General features: G+C 40.4%; 1 protein-coding gene across 2 annotated transcripts in view; it reads left to right on the top strand.

Annotated features, from left to right (window-relative positions):
* Window positions 1–20,414, top strand: part of ECPAS (Ecm29 proteasome adaptor and scaffold) — a 65,494-nt gene that overhangs the window by 24,537 nt on the left and 20,543 nt on the right. For both annotated transcript variants that reach the window (XM_054398260.1, XM_054398261.1), the window contains exons 13-29: window positions 507–573; window positions 671–793; window positions 1,837–1,940; window positions 3,249–3,372; window positions 5,492–5,572; window positions 6,326–6,554; window positions 7,096–7,187; window positions 8,925–9,059; window positions 12,212–12,377; window positions 12,769–12,941; window positions 13,440–13,541; window positions 15,027–15,150; window positions 15,962–16,107; window positions 17,121–17,175; window positions 17,897–18,011; window positions 18,912–18,977; window positions 19,219–19,336. In XM_054398260.1, the coding sequence (XP_054254235.1) occupies window positions 507–573; window positions 671–793; window positions 1,837–1,940; window positions 3,249–3,372; window positions 5,492–5,572; window positions 6,326–6,554; window positions 7,096–7,187; window positions 8,925–9,059; window positions 12,212–12,377; window positions 12,769–12,941; window positions 13,440–13,541; window positions 15,027–15,150; window positions 15,962–16,107; window positions 17,121–17,175; window positions 17,897–18,011; window positions 18,912–18,977; window positions 19,219–19,336 (2,020 nt within the window). The remainder of the gene's footprint in view (window positions 1–506; window positions 574–670; window positions 794–1,836; window positions 1,941–3,248; window positions 3,373–5,491; window positions 5,573–6,325; window positions 6,555–7,095; window positions 7,188–8,924; window positions 9,060–12,211; window positions 12,378–12,768; window positions 12,942–13,439; window positions 13,542–15,026; window positions 15,151–15,961; window positions 16,108–17,120; window positions 17,176–17,896; window positions 18,012–18,911; window positions 18,978–19,218; window positions 19,337–20,414) is intronic.

Raw genomic sequence — 20,414 nt, 5'->3', positions numbered from 1 at the left:
TAACTGAAGTGCCATTTCAGCAATGGGGCACTGAATAATTTTTCTAATGTAATCTGTTAATTTATCAGCAACAAGCTTTATGCTGCCTGCCAATTTTGCAATTAAGTCTTGTGACCTCTCTAGAGGTGTAAAAAGAAATATGTTTTTAGCCAATAGCTTCTCTAGCAGTGATTAACAGCAGCTCAAGAATTATGCACAGAATTTGAGATGCACTTTCTGGGTTGCCAGAAACATAAATTTAAGGAATGTATGGAAAAGACCAGAGGGCATGAAGCTAGAAAAGTGATATGTTCAGTGGTATGCTGGTCATCTAAATGATTTTTCCAAACTATGTTAAGGGGTGGGCTGCTGCTCCATGGTGGAAATGGATATGGCAGAGCAAACTTTCTGTTCTGGCTCTGTGTTGTTTGACAGTTAAAATGTGAGATGAGGGGAAAAGCAGTGAACAGTTAAGCATTTCACTTTAAACCCCCCAAAACTTCATGAATTGAAATATTTCATTTCAGCCGAATGCCTCAGCTCTTTACCAAGGATATAGCATTGGTTCAGCAATTTTTTGAAGCTTTATGCAAGGTGGGTGCTCATGGGGCCTTGGGAAATTGTATGTTGGTTTTATTTAATTTTTGTCAGTGCACATTGTAAGGTGAAAACTCTTGGTTTTGTACTGCAGGAAGATGCTGATACTAGGCTTGCCATTCAGGAGGCCTTGTCTATGATGGTTGGAGCATACAGTAACTTGGAAGGAGCTCAGCGTACCCTGATGGAAGCTCTTGTAGCTTCTTATTTAATAAAGGTATTTTCAGTGTAGAAAAAAAAAAGGAGCTATTTATTTTCTGGTTTGTGACACTTCCTGTTGTACACTTCTGGAACAGGTCTCCCTTTTCTTACTCAATGTACTGGCCTGTTTGGAAGAAGGGGGGAATGTATGCTCAGAAAAAATATTTTTAATGTGGTACAGTGCCTGCATGAAGAGTGACAAAATAGTTTTCTATTTGTGTTCTAGTTTACAAAGAAGGAAAGTTGTTGTAATTGTGATGCGCTTTTCTCATAGTTTCCTCCCAGGAAAACTCTGTCAAGGACAATGTCTGGTAAAAAGCTTTGTGAAGGCAAGAGGTTGGTAGGAAGGATCACTCACTGCTAAGTGGGGATTTCAGTGTGTGCTGTGTGATTTCTAAAATTACAAGGCACCAGGGAACCTTCCAAGGAACGCAGCCTCAAGACACAAATCCAGAGAAAACCACACTTCAGTGACTCTCTACTGAGTATCTTGTTTGTGTTCAGAATTCTCCAGAGATCTGGCTTTTCAGAAAGAGTGTTCTTGTTTACTCTGTGTTTGCATGGGTACTCAGGGTTGCAATAGTAATCGTGTAAGAAACTATATTTATGCTGATGACTCTTCTCCAGAGATCTAGGTCTCCAGGGAATAGTATTTTGGGACTATCTGAACCCAGCAGAGAGAATGACCTGGCTGTGCTTCTCCTAAGCACATCTCTGTTTTGTGTGGATAGGTGATGTGTGTTGTTCTTCATTTCAAATGTGCCTGGGTGGGGCAGTTAAGATGTTGCAGAATTAGTGATAACTCTGATTTATGATTCTCAAAAATATGCATTTATTTAGTTAAACATTTAATCTTCCATTTGTGTATGTATGAGAAGCCAGCTTTTTTTTCCCTGTCTCCCACTGTATGAAGAGTTAGCAAGAGCAGTGTCTCAAAATGTCTTAAATGCTTTGAGTCAGATGATGAAACAGATGACTTACGATTTACAGGTGGTGAGTGCAGGTCATTGGTTTGTTCCTTTAAAACTCAACCATATGTTTGTGTCTCTTCTCTTCAAGCCTGAAGTTCAAGTACGTCAAGTGGCTGTGAAATTTGCTAGCACAGTATTCCCTCCAGATCATATCCCTTCCAGATACTTACTCTTGTTAGCTGCAGGAGACCCGTAAGTTGTTTTCAAGTTATTTTCTTACACACACACATATGTGTTTGTATCCAAGATATATTCAGAGGAAATAGAAATACATCTGTATGTGCATAGAATCATAGAATCATATAATCAGTCAGGGTTGGAAGGGACCACAAGGATCATCTAGTTCCAACCCCCCTGCCATGGGCAGGGACACTTCACAATACATCAGGCTGGCCAGAGCCTCATGCAGCCTGGCCTTAAACACCTCCAGGGATGGGGCCTCAACCACCTCCCTGGACAACCCATTCCAGGGTCTCACCACTCTCATGGGGAAGAACTTCCTCCTCACGTCCAGCCTGAATCTCCCCACTTCCAGCTTTATTCCATTCCCCCTAGTCATATCACTACCTGATAGCCTATGTATGCATATGTATGTACATAAAAAAATACTGAAAATCAAGTATGATAATTTGGAAGTCAGCCTTTACATAGGGGCATTCTTGACAGCTCTGTGGAGAACTATTACTGTGCCTCACAGTAGATTTTGGCTTGGATTCTTCTGTTTCAAGTCAGCTAAAGCATTTCATGTTAATGATCAGTTAAAATTGCACAGTAAAAATGCATCAAAAATGCATTGACTGAAATCAGCTTTACAGTGGCTAGAAGTTATGTTTTCCTAGCAAATTCTATCATTGTTTTTAGCATGTGTTTGTAAAGAGGAACATGCACTTTTGAGATCTGCAACTTTCTGCTGAGGGGTGGTTGACTCATTAAATCACAGTAATCATGTCACTTGCGATTTTCTGTTACTGCAGTTTAAGTAGTGAGTTTTTTCCAGCTTTGAGTGCTTGATTCTTTATGTAAGTAGCCATTATAGTAACCAAGGAAAGCTAAATCAATTGCAACAAAAAGCTCTGTTACTGCAGCATCACCACTGTTTCAAGGGTTGATCTTCTGCTAACTATATAGCAATAAAGCTGATAGGTGTGAGCTGAAGCTTGAATATAGGAAGTGATGGGGAGGAGGAGCCAACAGGGAAACAAGGATGTGGGAACCAAGAACTGGTGGTGAAAATTAGCAGGATGTAAGAGGAGGAGAAGTGGGCTAATCCAGACTGTGAGGCAGAGGCCACTCATCACTATACTTTTTCTTCCCCCTCTGTAAAATAAACAAATCATTAAAGTTCTAGTGCAAGCTTTTTTTCATCCCTTCCTCTCAAAAAACTTAGTTCTCATTTAAAAACTGTTCATTCTCCTTCAGCTTTCCAAGATACTGTGTTGCTCATTAAAGGTCATTTATTCTGCTCAAGTAATGTCTGTCTCTCATCTTTTCCTCTGAAAGGCGAGAGGAGGTGCATGGAGAAGCCCAGCGGGTGCTAAGAACATTTCCTGGTAAAAATGAAAAGGAGAGCTCTGGGAAGCAGATGCCTTCCTTCCCTGAAATGGTCCATTATATTCAAGACAAGGTACAGTGCTTTTGTCCCAGTAACTGACAAATGTACCACTGGTACTCAGTCATGTAATAAGTGTGGTCTTCCCTTCCCTGTGTCCCTCGCCTCCCCCAAGGAGTAAAACTAGCTAAAATCACAGTGCAGTCCACAGGTACTATTGCATGGCCCAGGTGAGCACTCACCATTACCTTCTGCTGGAAGTGGAGATCAAACTGTTAAGTAACAAGGAGGCAGATGCTCTGAAAAGGGTTTATTTTGCTTTGATGCTGTTTGTGCATAAGATGTGGGGAGTGAAGAATCCAGTGTTCAAGCATGATACTCCAGCATGTTTAACACAGTTCTCTCACAAATGTGTTCTTGTAAGGACAGAAAGATCACTGCTGGGGCTGGTGAAGAACAGTCTCGTGTGTAAAATCGACAAAAGATTACAGCTTAGGAAAGGAAATACTGAACAAGGGAAGAAGTCTGATTTGTTGATTTGAGGGCTTCATTGTTCTACTTCGTTGCTATCTGTGGAAATAATGGCCATGTAAATAACCTTTCACAGGTCAAGGTGTGTTGTGCCCAAACCAGTATCACTGAGTTCACCCTTACTGTTTGCACCGAGAGATCATCTAGTCTGTGTACACATCTGTATTTACAAACTATTATGTGGAGGGTCACTAGCAATACTTTGTGGTTTGTTTTTTTTCCCTCCAGTACTCTGCTTAAAGGAAAAATGTCAGAAGTATATTATGTTGGAGCACATCTGGTTTTGTGAGAGCGGAACTCTTGTATCTTGTAAAGTGTGTACTCCACTGGTATACTCTGCTAATGTGCAGTGTTTGAAGCTTTATAAAAAAGCTTACTTTGTAAAAAATGCTGATTATTCAAATAGATGTAAAAAAATAAGAAAGTTTGAGTTTTAGATAACACTATTAAATGTGGTTTACTTTAAATTTACTTGTAGTAAATTTAAGTTTTCCTTGACTTCTCTAGTGTCACTACAGTGTAGCTTAATCGCCACTGAGAAAAATGAGATTCCCTCACTCCTTGATGAATTTGAGCACTTTTCAGATCTTTCTTACATGTCCTGAAGGACATATAGGTACATTTCTTTAGTTAGTTATCTCGAAGTGCCAATTTTCACCTGTTATAATAATCTGTGAGTACGGGAGGTGTTTGAGAGGTTTGTATGCATCGCTTGGCATAGCAAGCTAAGATCCAAAATAGCTTTCCTGCAGAAGTTAGGATGATCCTTCTTTCCCTCAGTAAGAAGGCATGTGTGAAAGAGTAGAATCTAATCTACTGGATATGGATGGGAATCCGCTCTTCAAGGGAGTCATCCTATTCATTAGTTTTAAATTTTCACTAGTGATTCTGAACATTATTGAAGTCACGGTGCACCAAAAGACCTAGGTTTGAGCATGTTAAGAGATGTGATGCTCTGTTGGCTTCTGTGCAACTGCCTTGTGTGTCTAGGTACAAGGCTGCTTTGATGAGTCCAGCCTAGCTTGCTGGATGTGCTTTTCTGAACTGTTTACAAAGGGTTTTACCAGAAACTTTCTGTGGGGATGTTTTTCTGTAGGAATATTCCTGCTTGTCAGAGCTAACATTTTCATAGAGAAGTGTTGCTCACTTGCTGCAGCAGCCTGCTGCGTAGCAGGCAGCAGGGTCTGAGAGAGTTCCTTGGTTTGGTTGGTACAGCACAAGCTGCCCACCTTCTAGTACTAGGGAGGCCTGGCTACTCTGCAGCCTCTCCAGGCACAGCTGCCATCTCTAAGCTTCCTGGCTGCCTGTCAGCTGGGATGCTTCTGAATTTGGAAGATTATGAGGTATTTTGTGTTTAAATTCTAAAGCACTTCTTTGTTCCCGAGGGGGAAGAAAGAATGTTGTCCTCCTTCAGCCTCCCCTGTAGTTCCCTCTCATGAAGTCAGAGTTCTCACTTTCTGAGTTGATAAGGTCATAAAGTTGATGGATCTAATCAGTACTATTAGCAAGTGCACTGTGCCTTCTTGTTATGGAACTGTTGTACATTTTCAGTTGCTAAGTGGAGGATAAACATAGTTGCATCAGCAAAATTTTGTTGACCTTTCCACCATCTCTGCTCTTCATGTGTCTGAATGTTCCACTCTTAATATACTCTGTTGTTTAGGCCTCTCACCGAATGAAAACCCCAGCTAAATATATGACTGGAACTGCTGCATTGCCTTTCAATCCTGCCACATTTGGAGAGGTAATTGTCTGGATTTAGTTCCTTGGGTATGTGTACCGTTATTTATTTAGAGGACAGTGTAAGAAGCTAACAGTTACCCTAAGTCACCCTAGATTCTAAAATTGCTCTTCCAAACAGATGTTTGGATTAATTATCCATCCTTTATCTGTCTGTCCTTAAAGAGCAATCTTTATGAACAGGATTTTCATAGGGGAAGGGCTTGGGAGGAATTTTCCTGAGAGGACTGTTCCACTGCTTTCTGCAGCATACTTAAAAGTAGCAGTTTGTCAGAGGGAGAAACTAGCAATCCGTGCAAGAGTCCTATTCTGCTTCCTGAGGCTGTTCTTTTCATAGCAGATCCCCTGGCTTCAGCCATCTGTAAACAAACACAGATGTGACGCAAGGTCTGCAGTAGCAATGCACTGAGTTGCATTTGTACTTGTGCCAAATTAGTATAGGGTACTACAGGCTGAACTGCCTGCAAGGAGGTTGCATCAGCAGGTGATAACCAGAGGTCTGTGAAGGATTTTATCTTTTGAGAGTGATGCAGGTGCTGGAAGGTTTTCTGCTTACACAGGCATGTTGCAGAAAGTGTTCCTAGGATTTGTTACACTTTGTGTTTGTTCCTGTCTTCACTTTTCTGGCTAGATGTCATTGAAGAGGAAACTGCCTTGTTTAGGTTACATTAAATGGAGTATATTCCCTGCTCTTCTGTCTCCTCCATGGCTTTCCAAGTGCTCATGCACTCGATATCCTATGTTTTTCTCTCCTTAGATAGTTCTGTATCTGCGGATGTGTCTTGCTCACAGTGCAGGTGTGGTGCCAACCTCACAGAGCTTGGCAGATATGCAAGATCATGCTCCAGCCATTGGACGCTACATAAGAAATCTCATGTCTGGCAACCACATATCTTTCTCTTCCTCCTCCTCTTCAAAAAGTGCAGAAACCAACCCTGTGCATGTATATATTGCCCTGCTTCAGCAGCTGTTAGCTGGTGTTGGAGGTAAGAAGTTTTGTGTAGCAGCAGCTTGAAGAAATAAAAAGTCTTGTCTGACTAGAAATGGGTTGCCACTCCCAGTACTTTGAAATTGGCTGCACTAATGAGAGTTGCATGATGGACTATATACTCTTCAGTTCCAACTTGTTCTCTTCTGTGCTATGGTGTAGGTGGGAGAAAGCAGGACAGTAAAATTGAAGCATCAGTTGACATATGCTTTAAAATTTGGAGGCTGTAGTTCTGTAACGCTTTTCTCACCAATGAATGCTGTGTTGTCCTTATCCTGATAACAGTGTATCTGTGATGTGTAGTCCTAAAGTACTTGAATGTCTTTAGAACAAATGGCTACCAGAATGCTTGATTCTATTAATTCTCTAATATTTCTGAGAAATACTGTCGTATTATTTTGTTTTGTTTGTTATCCCTACTGAATTGCAAATGAATGCTTTGAAATGCCTGATGCTTCTTAACCTCTTTTTGTCACTAATGGTTGGAATGTTGTAAATACTGCAGTTGTTTAATAACCTGATTCTTCATTACACTCTAGGTTTGCCAGTCATGTATTGCCTTCTGGAAGTTGTTTCAGTATATCCAGAAAAACTAGCCACTAGATTTGTAGACAAAATGGATTGGATAAAGGTATGCTAAAACCCTTTTCTTTGGTTTCTTCTTTGTTTTTTTGGGGTGGAGGGATTTTGACATTTGTAAAAGCTGGCATTTTGCCATGGTGAAATAGAGTGTTATTTCCAAGTAGGCGCCTAATTTAAAATCTAATGTTTCTACTTAGAGTCAACACATCATGTGATATGTATAGCAGAATTGGGAAAACTGTTTTTTGATTCCTTTATGTTAACTGATTTTTGTTAATTGACCTACATGTTCTGGTTAATCTGTGTTGTTGATCCTATTGGTATAGTCAGTCAATTATTCCCCTCAATCAGAAGACCTGTAAACAGCTAATGAAAAATGAAAACAAAAGTCTGCAAATCTTTTAAGGAATTGTTTAGCAATGGGAACATTCCACTGGGAAGATGTGAGTGGCTTCTCATAAAACAAGATTAATTAGATTGTAATTATTTTATTTTAGAGCCCCCTTTCTTTTTTTGTTTAATGGCCTCAAACAAAAAAAACCCCAAACCATATAAATGGAGCCTGCTTTGGAGTAAGACAAAGAGAATTCTGCTTTCCTTAGATTCTTTCCTCAGGCAGCTTTCTACTTTTTCAGTATTTGCTTCAAGCACCCAAGATTTTCTAAGCTCTTACAAGTTGCCTACCCTTTCACTAGGGAATCTGTCAAAAAAACCCAAAAAACAACAACTTGGTGAAGTTACAGAAAAACTATGTGTTCTGTTAATTTCTCCTGCTGATATCTGTGGTGCCTTACACTGTATACAGTTTACTGCATCTCATTTAAGTCCAGGTATGAACCTCAAAGGAGAGGGCTTCAAAACATTCTTCTTTTCAGTATTGTTTATCTGCAGAAAAACCTTCTTTGGCCTGTTGTCCATTTGCAAAATTAAGCCTCTAGGGGTTGCAATGGATACTACCTAGTTCCAGAAATACTGTTGTAATTTATCCTTTGTGTGATTATTGCTTTGCCAGGCAGAAGGAATAGGTCTAGAGGTTTGTTAAAATTCAGCTATATCATCTGATGCAAGTTGAGTTGGAGTTGTGTTTTATGAGCCTGACAGATTTTGTTTCTTGTTTATTTGGCTCATTTTTGCTGCCTTTGTGGTCGCCCAAGCCTTTAAAAGATTTGGCTATGGATTTTTCATGTGTTGCATTACACATCAAATCAATGGCAGAGGTAATACTGCATCTTAACAAATGATTTGAGGCTTCCTAAATTCAGCTTTTTTAATGATTTAAATAATAGAAGATCTCTGATATGAATTGAATAAATCTGCACTGAGAGCTGTGATTTCCTGGACATTTTGGGGGTTTTGCCCCCATTGGACTTAACTGGTTTAACCTTTTGAAGTTTCGGAGGGTTTTGTCTCTTTGATTAATAAAAAAGGAAATACAAGCTTCTATTAGCTCAAAAATAGTGTCTTTAGGGTTTTTATTACTTCAGTATGGATACAGAATAAGGCAGCACTTCTCTGAAGACAAAATTTGGCAAGTATTCAATCGTTCCGTTTAATGCAGAAGCAATCACTAGCCCACTTGTGAGCAATGATAATTGTACTTTGCTGAACTGAGTGCTTTGTTTCTTAATAAATGATGATGATGTTGAAGGGTGGTTTCTGAGTTAACTACTACTTACACAGCTGCATGACAGTTGTGATTGTATATTGAAGCTGTGTGTGAATAGACTGAGCAGACTGTATGAGAAGTTGCTTCATATTTTATGTTTCTTTTTAAAACATCCCTCAGAGCCTGATGAACACAAACAAAGAAGAAATGCGTGAGCTTGCAGCCCTGTTTTATTCTGTAGTGCTGTCTACCATGTCTGGAGATGAGCTGAAGGCCTCCTTGGAGCAGCTGATCAAGATGACAAAAGACAGCCATGTAACTACCCTCCTTTGCTGCTGCTTGTTTTTTTCATGTGTCATTTAACTGATAGGAAGTCCAAATCTTACAGTGTGTCCAGGATGTATGATCTTTAATCTGAGTGTAAAATTAACTGGCCGACTTCCAGTTGGACAGTGAGAAAGGATTTTTGTGTAGGTGAGTGTAACAGATCTTTAAATAAATAAATCCCCAAAGCAGTTAAGGTCAGTAGGATGGTTTCCTTGAGGTACTTCCCAAGCAAAGCCAGCACAGTCATGTATTTAACAGGGTTTTAGCCAGCTAAATTTTCCTCATCCTGTTGAGTGAAAACAGGCCACAGTATCTACCCTAAACTTATTAATGAACAGCTACAGATACCTGTGGAACCAAGAAAACGTTCTTCTTATTAAATCATGGAATCATAGAACTGTTTCAGATGGAAAAGTATTCTGTGATTGAGTCCAACCATCAACCTGACACCACCATGGCTGTTAAATGATGTCCTGAAGTGTTTTTTGAACACATGCACGGATGGTGGTTCCACACCTCCCTGGGCAGCCTATTCCAGTGCCTCAGCACTCCTTCAGTAAAGAAATTTTTCCTAATATGCAACCTAAGCCTCCTTGGCACAATTTCAGTCCATTTTCTCTCATTCTGTCACTTGATACTAGGGAGAAGAGACCAGCACACACCTCTCTACGACCTCCTTTCAGTTAGCTGTAGAGAGCAATGTCATCTTCCCTAAGCCTCCTCTTTGCCAGACTAAACAATCCCAGTTCCCTCATTAGATTTGTTCTCCAAGCCCTTTGGGGACTTTGTTGCCCTTCTCTGGGCATGCTTCGGTACTTTGATGTCCTCCTTTAGTGGGGGGCCTGAAAGTGAATGTGGCATTCAAAGCGTGGCCTCACCAGTGCCAAGTATATGGGCATGATCACTTCCCTGCTCCTGCTGACCACACTATTCCTGATACAGGCTAGGATGCTGTTGGTGTTCTTGGCCACGTGAGCACACTGCTGGCTCGTGTTTAACCAGTTGGCAACCAGCAACTCCACGTTGTTTCCTGCTGGGCAGCTTTCCAGCCAGTCAGCCCCAAGCCTGTAGCACTGCATGGGGTTGTTGTGACCCAAGTGCTTGACCTGGCACTTGGCCTTGTTAAGCCTCATACAGTTGTCTTGAGCCCACTGATCCAGCCTGTCCAGTTTCCCCTTCCCTTTCTGATCCATAGCATCCCTCTGGCTCGTCATGGTCTCACACTCTTGTCTGACCAGTAGGCTTTGCTAGGTGTGGGCTGGCTTCTTTTCTTCCATACCCCATCAGCAGCTCTCAGCTGTTGGTGTCACTATATGCTGGATTTGCCTACGTTTCATCCTCCCATTATCCTTATATCTGTAGTTGCCTCTAGGAGCATGGAGGAGTTCTGAAAACAAATTGGGCAGGTTTCTGGGCTGGTGAATCTTGAAAGGGAAGGAAACTAGTATTTTTAGATTGTATTTCCCAAGATGTTTTTTACAGCAGTCTTTCTGAAGGACTTGATGGGTCACTATGCTACATTGCAGGTAGCAGTCTCATACTGATTCATTCATGTTGTAATTAACAAACATGATTTTTTTGGTTTTTTTAATCTGTGAAGGATGTATCTGTAAGCCAAAGCCTTGTCATTGCTCAGTTTTATGGAGGGTGCACTTTATTCAGTCACAAAGCCAGCATGGACAGGTTCCAGCCCTGCACTGCTGCTTTTGCCCCCAGTCACCCCTGAAGCTATGATGGACCTTTTGCAGAGTCTGGCTGAGAATAGAGGGATGTGAACCATTAAAACAAATGAAAGCAAGATGTTGCCATGCATTTTTGAGTTTGAGTCAGTTAGTGCTCTGGTTTGCTGCAAATGTACAAGACCAGCTGAATCAGTACAGCTGCTGAGAGATCACAACACAGTCAGTTGCACTGATGTAACTTTTTTCACATACATGAACAAATCTGAGTTTTAGCCCTGGCTTTTTTCTTTTCTATTTTTTTTAAGGGAACATTTCAGTCTCAGTTTTATTTCTGCACAAAATCCTTTTGTTAAGAGTTTACCTGTGGGAATGAGTACTGTCATTAGATGGCTTTAGCTCTAGATTAGTGTTGGAGAAATCAGTGTTCTTGACATTTAATTATAATGGGATTATACAGCAGAATCATAGAACACATTGGGTTGGAAGGAACCTTTAAAAGTCATCTCGTTCAACCCCCCTCAGTGAGCAGACACATTCCCAACTATATGACGTTGCTCAGAGTCCCCTCAAGCCTGACCTTGAATGTCTTCAGGGTTGGGGTCTACACCACCTTCCTGGACAACATGTACCAGTGTTCCACCCTTGATAATTCTGTTTCACAGTCTGTGGCCTATCAAACTATGTAGACCCATTCTTAGCAGTGCAAATCTAGAGTAATTCCCTTTTAGCAAGCACTTCAGATAACTTTTGTCCCCTAAGTCTGAATACACCCAATTTTCAAGTAGAGACAGCATGGTATTATCTTAGTTCACCTTCATAAATCTGTACTTACAAATCAGATGAGTTGGAGAGAGACTTTTTACAAAGGCCTGTAGTGATAGGTTGAAAGGCAATGGTTTCAGCTAGAGAAGAGCAGATTTAGATTGGATGTTAGGAACAAGTTCTTTACTATGAGGGTAGTGGAACACTGGAAAATGTTGCCTGGGGAGGTAGTTGAGGCCCCATCCCTGGAAATGTTCAAAATGAGACTTGACAGGGCTCTGGGCAACCTGATCTGGTTGAGGATGCCCCTGCGTACTGCAGAGGGGCTTGGACTAGACGACCTTTAGAGGTCCCTTCCAACCCACACCATTCTATGATTTTTTTTTTAAATAGTTTTTTTTTTTTTAGGCTAGCTACTAAGAGGTAGACTTGAATGTGAATGCTGGGGATAGATTATCAAATCCTGCCTCCTAAGCCTCTTCTGAGTTTTGCTGATTTATATTAAAGGACCTCATCCATCAGAGAGCACTAGGAACACCCAGTTGTTCCCTGTTGTGGGATTACGTGTTAGAACTATGCGTGCTTCCGAATGTCTTCTCATCTGGCTTGTCCATGTCTGTTTTTAAGTCAGTGCTTTGTGCAAAGTGTTGCTTACTTTGAAAATGAGATTTTCTGCACTGTTGGTGTTGTCTGTAGAGCCCGGAGGTCCAGCATGGATCCTTGTTGGCTTTGGGATTTACAGTAGGAAGGTACTTGGCCAAAAAGAAAATCAGAACAATGGAGCTACATGACATAGAACAGCCAAACACTGGAGTCATGCCGGAACAGGAACAGCTCATAAAGTCAACGACAGAAACAATAGGTAACTACCTGCCTAAAATTTTGCTGCATGTTACAGTTGGTTTTTCAACTACCTCAGGCTGACTTTTCTAAGATACTCAACCCCTAGATACTGTAATCCTGACTTCACTTTCTGTAGAAATGCCATCTGGTTGGATGTGTGGATGTAAGCCTTTTCAACACGAATTAGGTGGACCCTTAGGTAATAGACCAACAGAGCACATTTAGGAGCACTGCCACTGCCTAGACCCCTCTCAGGGTCTCCTTTGACTTTGATTGTGTTCCAGCATAATGCTTCCCACTAGCTGTAGAGAACATAAATGCCTTGCTTCTTGCATGGGTAAAATAGAAGTGCGTGCCTGCTTGCTGCTAATTAATAACACCACAAAATCTGGTTTTCCTTTTTGTGGTAGGTTCTTTTCTGGACAGCACGTCTCCCTTCCTTGTGGTGGCTGCTTGTACTGCTCTTGGTGAGATTGGTAGGAACGGTCCCTTGCCAATCCCCAGCGAAGGAACAGGATTTACAAAGCTGCAACTTGTTGAAAGTTTATTGGCCCGAATCCCTTCTAGCAAGGAAACAAATAAGGCAAGATTTTATACTGCAACTATGATTCTTGTTCACTTTTTGAATGCTCCATCCCCAGGTTTATATATTGCCTGACAAACTCAACCTTGCTTTTGGAAAGAAATTAGGGTTATGTTTTGCTTTAGTGAGGCAGAATAGTGCTGAACATTTTCAGGATTAATCTAGGAGTTTTTCCAGTGTTGTCTAGCAGTTGATCTCTTATGCTTCCACAATCAAAAGTATAAGGGATGAAAAATATGAATAATTATAATTTTAATTAAAGAAAATGGTAGTATCATCTTTTACCTGGAAATAATCCTCAAAGGCAACAGGATATTCATTTCAGTCATGTCTTTTGGAGAAGAGGTGCACTGATGGGTTTAATAAGTCACTTGCATGTCTAACTTCTGGTATCTTAATTGAAACTTCCCTAACAGTGAGAAAGAGTGGTTTTGAAGTGTGTCTTCTGGATTTACAGGGAGGTTATGTGATGGTGTTGGTTTTTTCTTTATATTTAAGATGAAGGAACGAGCAATACAAACATTAGGTTACTTCCCAGTGGGAGATGAAGATTTTCCCCACCAGAAGCTACTGCTGCAAGGTTTAATGGATTCTGTAGAGGTGAGACACTCTGAATTTATTATTCTTTATACTGCAATGGGTGTTTCTATTTAAATGCTTTTTATATACTCCAGAGACAGGTTTACAGAGGGAGATGTCTTCTTGTAACAGTGCTTCTAGCTTTTTTAAAACTGCCTGGAAATAGAGAGGTGGTTTCGGGCTTGTAAAATGTTTTATGCCACATTTAAAAAACCTACCATCTGAGGTTTTTTTCCTCAGTCTCTGAGATGAATATATGTTCCCCTTCGAGGGTTACCTGTATGTGTAAGATCTTACGAGCTTAAAGTAATGAAAACATAGGTCTTCAAAAGTACCCTACAAGTAGATAAATGCATTTTCTTTTTCATCTGAACTCTATCAATTGATAAAACTCACTTGGAATTAGAAGCTTTATAGTAATATGTGTGTCTGTTGTCAATCTAAATGCATCATTGTAGTGCATTGCATTTTTTAGCAAGACTTCGGAGCTGCTACGCATATTGAAATACACCAGACAGCAAAACTGTATAGTCACAGAGCTTTTGTAGTGTTGTTCATTTACAGCTCATTTTATCTTCCTTATTCATATTGACATAGCTGCATCTACAATGCTGAATCCTAGTATCAGACAGGCTGTTTTTGCTGAGTCCTCCAATCTGAGGTGATCAAATAAGGAAGAATAGTAACGTTGTGTACACAAACATAAAATGTCTGAGTGCCATGTTTATCTCTTGTAGCTGTTTAGGGACATTACAGCTTCCCTTATGAAATACATGCTTGAAAAAAAGACAATTTATCTTAGATTGTAGGAAGCTAAGGACTTACTTCTCTAAATGCCTGAACATTTTGTGCTTCCAGCAAGTAAGGCAAGCAGTCTCGAAGGTATTCAGTAGGTATGGAAATCAGTTCTTATGCGTCAAGATTTATCATAAAAAATGCTGAAAATGTGGCAGGGTTCTGCACATTCTTTCCTGAGGGCCTAGAGAATAGTGGAAAGAGGACAGAGAAGCAAAGCAAAGTATAGTCTGAATCATTTTAATGTGAAAACAAATGTGTGTATCACTTAGAAATGATCAGTTTCTGGGTGGTGTTCTATAAGAATCTTCTTTCACTGCATACTACTATGCAGCCACAGTACTTTTTGTTAATGACTGTCAGTCTTGTTTTAAGTGTTTTATTTTCATCCTGTCTCTCCAGTTCTTTCTGTTCACTGAATTGAACTTTAGCAGAGACTAGTAAATGCATTGTAGGAGGAATACTTTATAAATAAGTGTGGAAATTTTAGCTCTTATTCATTTGAAAAGTTTGACATTGGCTCAGTTTCCGTCAATTTCAGTGAGTCTGAGGTGCCATATAGTCTCACAAGCTCACCAAAAGAGTATTCCTACTGCAAATTGGTACTGAAAATGGGGTTGGTAGAGACTGTGGTTTTGTGGAGTTAAGTGCCAAAAAATTTTGGTGTGTGTTTAATTAGTCCTGTCAATGAGGCTCTGTTATGTTTTGCAGGCCAAACAAATAGAACTGCAATTCACTGTTGGTGAAGCTATTACCAGTGCTGCTGTAGGAACCACCTCGGTGGCTGCACGTGATGCATGGACAGTCACAGAGGAGGAATATATTCCTCCTTCAGGTAGGACTTTCTACTACAGGGTCTGGGTTGAGAAACATAAACACTGGACTCCACAACTTTACTTCAGTGGTGTTTGATTTACAGCCGTAGAAGCAAGAGATACTTTGTTAATGCACTGCTCAGTGTTCTGCAATGCTGATTATGTACAGGTTGCTTCACATCTTCCAAGTCCATCTACTCAGGGCAGAAGGCTTTGTTTCATGTGCTGTTTAAATAGCTTATTGATGAAATCTTAACTCATTGCCCATTGCCACTTGGCACTGCATTTGTTTTATTTTTTTTATTTTGGTTTGTGTGTTGATTAGTTTCAGGTTTAGCATGCACAAACCTTTGAAAATAGCTCTTGAAGCCTGCGGTGAAAAATAAGGTTATAAAATCAAATTGCAAGTTCTTTTTCCAACAATTTGGACTGACATGATTAAGTGACATTTACATCCAGTAAATGCACAATTTTTATTTAAGGACTAGGATTCTATACTCTCTGAAACACATGCATGACTAATTGCAGTCTTCAGGACAGGCAGTTATAAATACCAGCCTCAGACCGGCAGACAGATGTTTGTGTTGTATGAGAGGTACCACTTTGATGAAGCGGTGGGGGAACTCTTATTAATTGTTTCTATTAGAAGTAGTATGTTCCCAGGGACTCCAGTGAAGGCTTTTCCTAAATAAGCAAAGGTTAAGGGGTTACTCATGGGCTGATTAGGTTTGTCATTGCTGCTGTACATGATATTGAAAGTAAAAATGGGTGTGGACAATTCTCAAAGCTGCTCCCCTCCACCTTCCTTCTTCCTTTCTTTGTCTCGTATAGATTTGAAAGCGAATGATGTAGTTCCCTGGGTCCTGGACCTTATTTTGAACAAGCACATTATCAGCCCCAACCCACACATTAGACAGGCAGCTTGCATTTGGCTACTGTCAATGGTGAAGAAGCTGAGCACACACAAAGCAATTAAGGTAAGAAATATACCTTTTCCTAATACAGGTTCCTTGTCCCTAGTTTTGCTTTTCACTTCCTTTTTGTTGTTTTCTTTCCTTTCACGTTTCCATTGCTCTTTTTCCCAAGTGCTGCTGCATTCCTTACTGAGTTTTTTTGAGACATGGGTTATCTTTTGTTACTTGGGGAACGTACTAGCTATCAGATGGGTGAAGCTGTTTGGCACCTTTGTAAACATCTCACATTCAGGTTAGAGTGAGTTTAGCCTAAACAGGTATTGTAAGATGAAGCAGCAGTACATCTTCCCTTGGGAAGAAGAGGTTGGTGTCTGTATAGTTTTTAGGATTTATTTTTTGAAAATACTAAAAGGAGATCTATGAGAGAAATAAAGGGGAGAACTGGATGGAATTCCTGGTACTCGTTTACGTCACAGAATTTATCACAGTTTTGATACCAAGGAGCACTTACGTGCATTTTGGGTGTGCTTTGATGAAAACCTTGTATTTAGGGCGCTTGTCTGTAGTGAGAGAATGTGAAAGGTCTTCTATCTATGAGGACTTAGTAAAGCAGTCCAAACCAAAATGTCCTCTCGCTGCATAGCAGTACTATAGACTCTGATGGGACCATGTAACCATTTTGTGCTGTCCAGGTAGTAATAAAGAGCTGTGAGACAGTAGGTGCTTTGAAGATGTAAGTTGTTACATGTAAAACCTTGCCACATACTACACTCATCTCAACAATTGACTTTGTGAGAGGTGGCAAAATCCATGAGTTTGGGGATGAAGGAATGACATCTCCACACAGAGGATAGCCTATCTGGCTGCAAGCCAGGTTTATGATGCTTTACTGCAACATATTAAGGAAAATGAAATATATGGTTTACTAATGGTAGGTATAGAATGGTGCTGAAGAAATAACTTTCATCTTTTGTGAGGGCATTCTGTTGATAAAATATCCTCTGCCCTGAGACCAGACACAGGAAACAAAACCTGAGATAAAAGTAATGCCTTTTTTTTTTTTTTCAATCTTACAGTCTCATCTCAAGGATATTCAAAGTGCATTTGTTTCAATTCTATCCGATAGTGATGGTAAGTATTATCTTAAGAGTTGTGTCTGTTGGTGAGCTTTTAGCAGAATGGAGGAAATCTGAACAAAGTCGTGTTCACCCTCTTCTGTCAGTCAGCATTCAAAGATGACTTGTAGAAAGGTCCCATTTCTGACATCGTAGGAGTGATTTCTTTTTTAGGAGATAAGAAGCACAGTTTTTTTCTCTGCTTTCCTCACCAAGGACAAATCTTTTTCTGCATTTGCCTCTCTACACTGTAATAACAGAAACCATACTCTGCTTTGGGCAGCAGAAGGCATATGACAGAGTTCTTAGCCCTCTAACAGATTATGGCTTAGGGGTCTGCTCATGGCAGCTAGTGGAAAGAGTGGCATCCATCAGCCTGTCCAAAGCTCACTAAGTTGAAGAGAATACTGCTATTAACTTTGCTGGACTTCAGGGGACAGCCATGTGTCAGAATACCTGTGGCTCTTGGAACACCATTTGCTATTTGAAAACCTGTAGGGACAATATTAGCATGAAGAGGTCACATAATTTGGTGGGATATACCTTCAGAACAGATTGATGCTTCAGAATGCAAAGTTTGTGTCTTGCCAGACTAAATCTGCTCTGAAATGGAGAGCTGTGAACTGTAGCATAGAGCTGTGTTTGCCAGATCATAATTTTGTTGACTTGGTTTTGAAATTTTTGTGTTGCATAATTACATGCTTATCTCTAATTTTACTTTGTAAAATGTCTTGCAGAGCTTAGTCAAGATGTTGCTTCGAAAGGTCTTGGGCTGATATACGAACTGGGAAGTGAACAGGATCAGCACGAGCTCGTCACCACACTTGTTGATACCCTTATGACTGGGAAAAGGTACAGTGAGCTCAGAACTCTGTGAAAGAATACTCTGAGCTGTGTTTCTGATGGAAACAAAAATGTGCCTCTCTTGTGTGTGGAAAGAGATTTTTGTGGCCAAGGGCAGGCAAATACCCATATATTCCCCATGGGTCAAGCTGGGACATTTCTTAATTCAGCTTAGAGTTTGTTGTGATTGATTTTGTTCTGATTTTGTTCCATTCAACAAAGTTTCAGAAAATTCAGTCCACATTCAAGCAGTTCAAAGCAGTCAGGGTTTGGTTAGAGTCCAGCTTGCTGCATTGTATAATTGAAAAGGACAATAACCTCTTGCAGCAACTCTGCACAATGTAGATGTTGCACAAGGGGACTTGCTTGTGCCTGAAATACACCTTTTGCTGAAAAAGTGTTATTAATGGTCCCTTGTCAGAGTTACTGTGAAAGATTCTGATGTTACAGGGCTTCTGGCTAGTAATTATGTCAATCAGTGGTGGAAATGCTCCTGACTAACCTGCTGTGGATGTGGCTACTGTGAAGGACAAAAACCTAGGCTGGGAGTGTGAGGATCCAGTGGTGGTAAATAGCAAGAGATTAGATGAACGGAAATTTGGAGGTTTTTAATTTTGAAGTGGAAATCTGCTGTCCATTATATGTCTTGTGTCTTGGAATAAATGTGTTTTGACTTTTTACCTTGTGACTGCACAGTCAGATGCTCACTTTCTGCTGTGTCTCCTTAACATGACACATGAAGCAGGTTAATGAGATTCCTTGCAGTGTGAGTAGCTTTGCGTGTCTCTGTGTGGAGCTGGAACTGAAAGAATGGGGATTTACAGAGTTGTTAGAACAGAAAAAACCCACTTGTTCTATAGCATTTAAATAGAGTTTGTTAAAGCTAATACTGGACCTCTTTTCTACCAGAGCCAAACATGAGATGACTGGAGAAACTGTGGTGTTTCAGGGTGGCCTGAGCAAAACCCCAGATGGGTAAGTTTACTTGACAGTCTTGATGGCAGACACAGTGCTGAAACAGTGTTCTCATGCTTGCAAATCTACTTCTTGAGCTCTTCAGTCCTTGTTCTCTAAGTTACCATAACTATTTTCTTGTAGTATAGACAGGGTATTAACTTCTCTTTGCTTTAGGCTGTGATTTGACTGTAGTTTTAGCTATTATGGCATTCACATAGGCTAAAAATAGTGATGCTAATTTCCTCTCTGCTTTCCAAAGTCAAGGACTTTCTACCTACAAGGAGCTTTGTTCGCTGGCTAGTGATCTCAATCAGCCAGACCTGGTGTACAAGTTCATGAATTTGGCCAACCATCATGCCATGTGGAATTCTCGGAAGGTAATTTGCTGCTTTCGTTCCACTTCCACTCCCGCTTTAAACTCTGTGAGGAATAACAGTGTTTCTTTAGCTCTGATGATGTGATCTATGGATAGCAGTACGTGAAGAGAGTATGTTGAGGCTTTGGTGTCAGGTCAAATGCAAATGTATCAGCTTGAGAAACTAATTTAGCATTACTTGAAATTCTTATAGCATTAGTATCACAGAGTTCATAACATTCTACATGTCCCCCTGAATCAGCTGGTATCCTTTCCTTTTAATTTTGAGTGTACTTACAGGACAGATCTGGCTGTGTTCAAACAATAAGATAATATTTTCAAAATTGGATGAATTTTCAGATGCCAGAGGAAGTGACCTTTGTTGTGTAAAAAGGGGAAGTGACCTTTGTGGTGTAAAAAGGGGAAGTGACCTTTGTAGTGTAAAAAGGCAGAACAAAAAGCATTCTTCAAGAAGTTGCTAAAAAGCTAGTTGACAAGTACAGCAGTTTAGTCACTGTTTTCAAAAGTGTCCTTTTTTAACTCAAGTTACTGAGGCTTTTAGCGAGGCCAAAATAATATTGCATCCACATCCTGCTGAAAAAAAAGTAGCATCATAGATTTGAAGATCAAAGCATAGTTTTCAGCACATTAACTGTGTGACTTTTTCACTGGGGGAACAGAACCAAGGAAGAACTTGTTTTGTCCCTGGGAGCAGCTGGAGCACCTTTCATGTGCTTTCATGCAGAAGAAACAAGCAGCAGCTGTATTGTACGCTTTGTGCAGTTTCATGTTTGTTACCTTAGGTTTAGGGTCTCTGGCAGCACCACTTGGTGTGAAAAACAAGCGCCAGCATTAACTTCCAAGTCATCATGTCTATCACTAATTCCATCTCTTTGCATTAGGGCTTCAAAAGTACAAGAACGTAGTTAGGTTCCTGGCCCTGGTGGAATTTCACCAGTCAGAAGGAGTCAGGCAAATCCACTCATCAGCCATAGGCTGAGCTTTGGCATTTGGCAAATTTGCAGAATCATGTAAGTTGAAGGGTACATCAGGAAGTCTGTGCCCCAGACAAGAGATAGACAGAACAAGCTGTTCAGGGT

The sequence above is a fragment of the Indicator indicator genome, chromosome Z, assembly GCF_027791375.1.
Source record: "Indicator indicator isolate 239-I01 chromosome Z, UM_Iind_1.1, whole genome shotgun sequence".
Taxonomy (NCBI): Eukaryota; Metazoa; Chordata; class Aves; order Piciformes; family Indicatoridae; genus Indicator; species Indicator indicator.
Note: the sequence above shows the minus strand (reverse complement) of the source record. Positions and strands in the feature narration are given on the sequence as shown.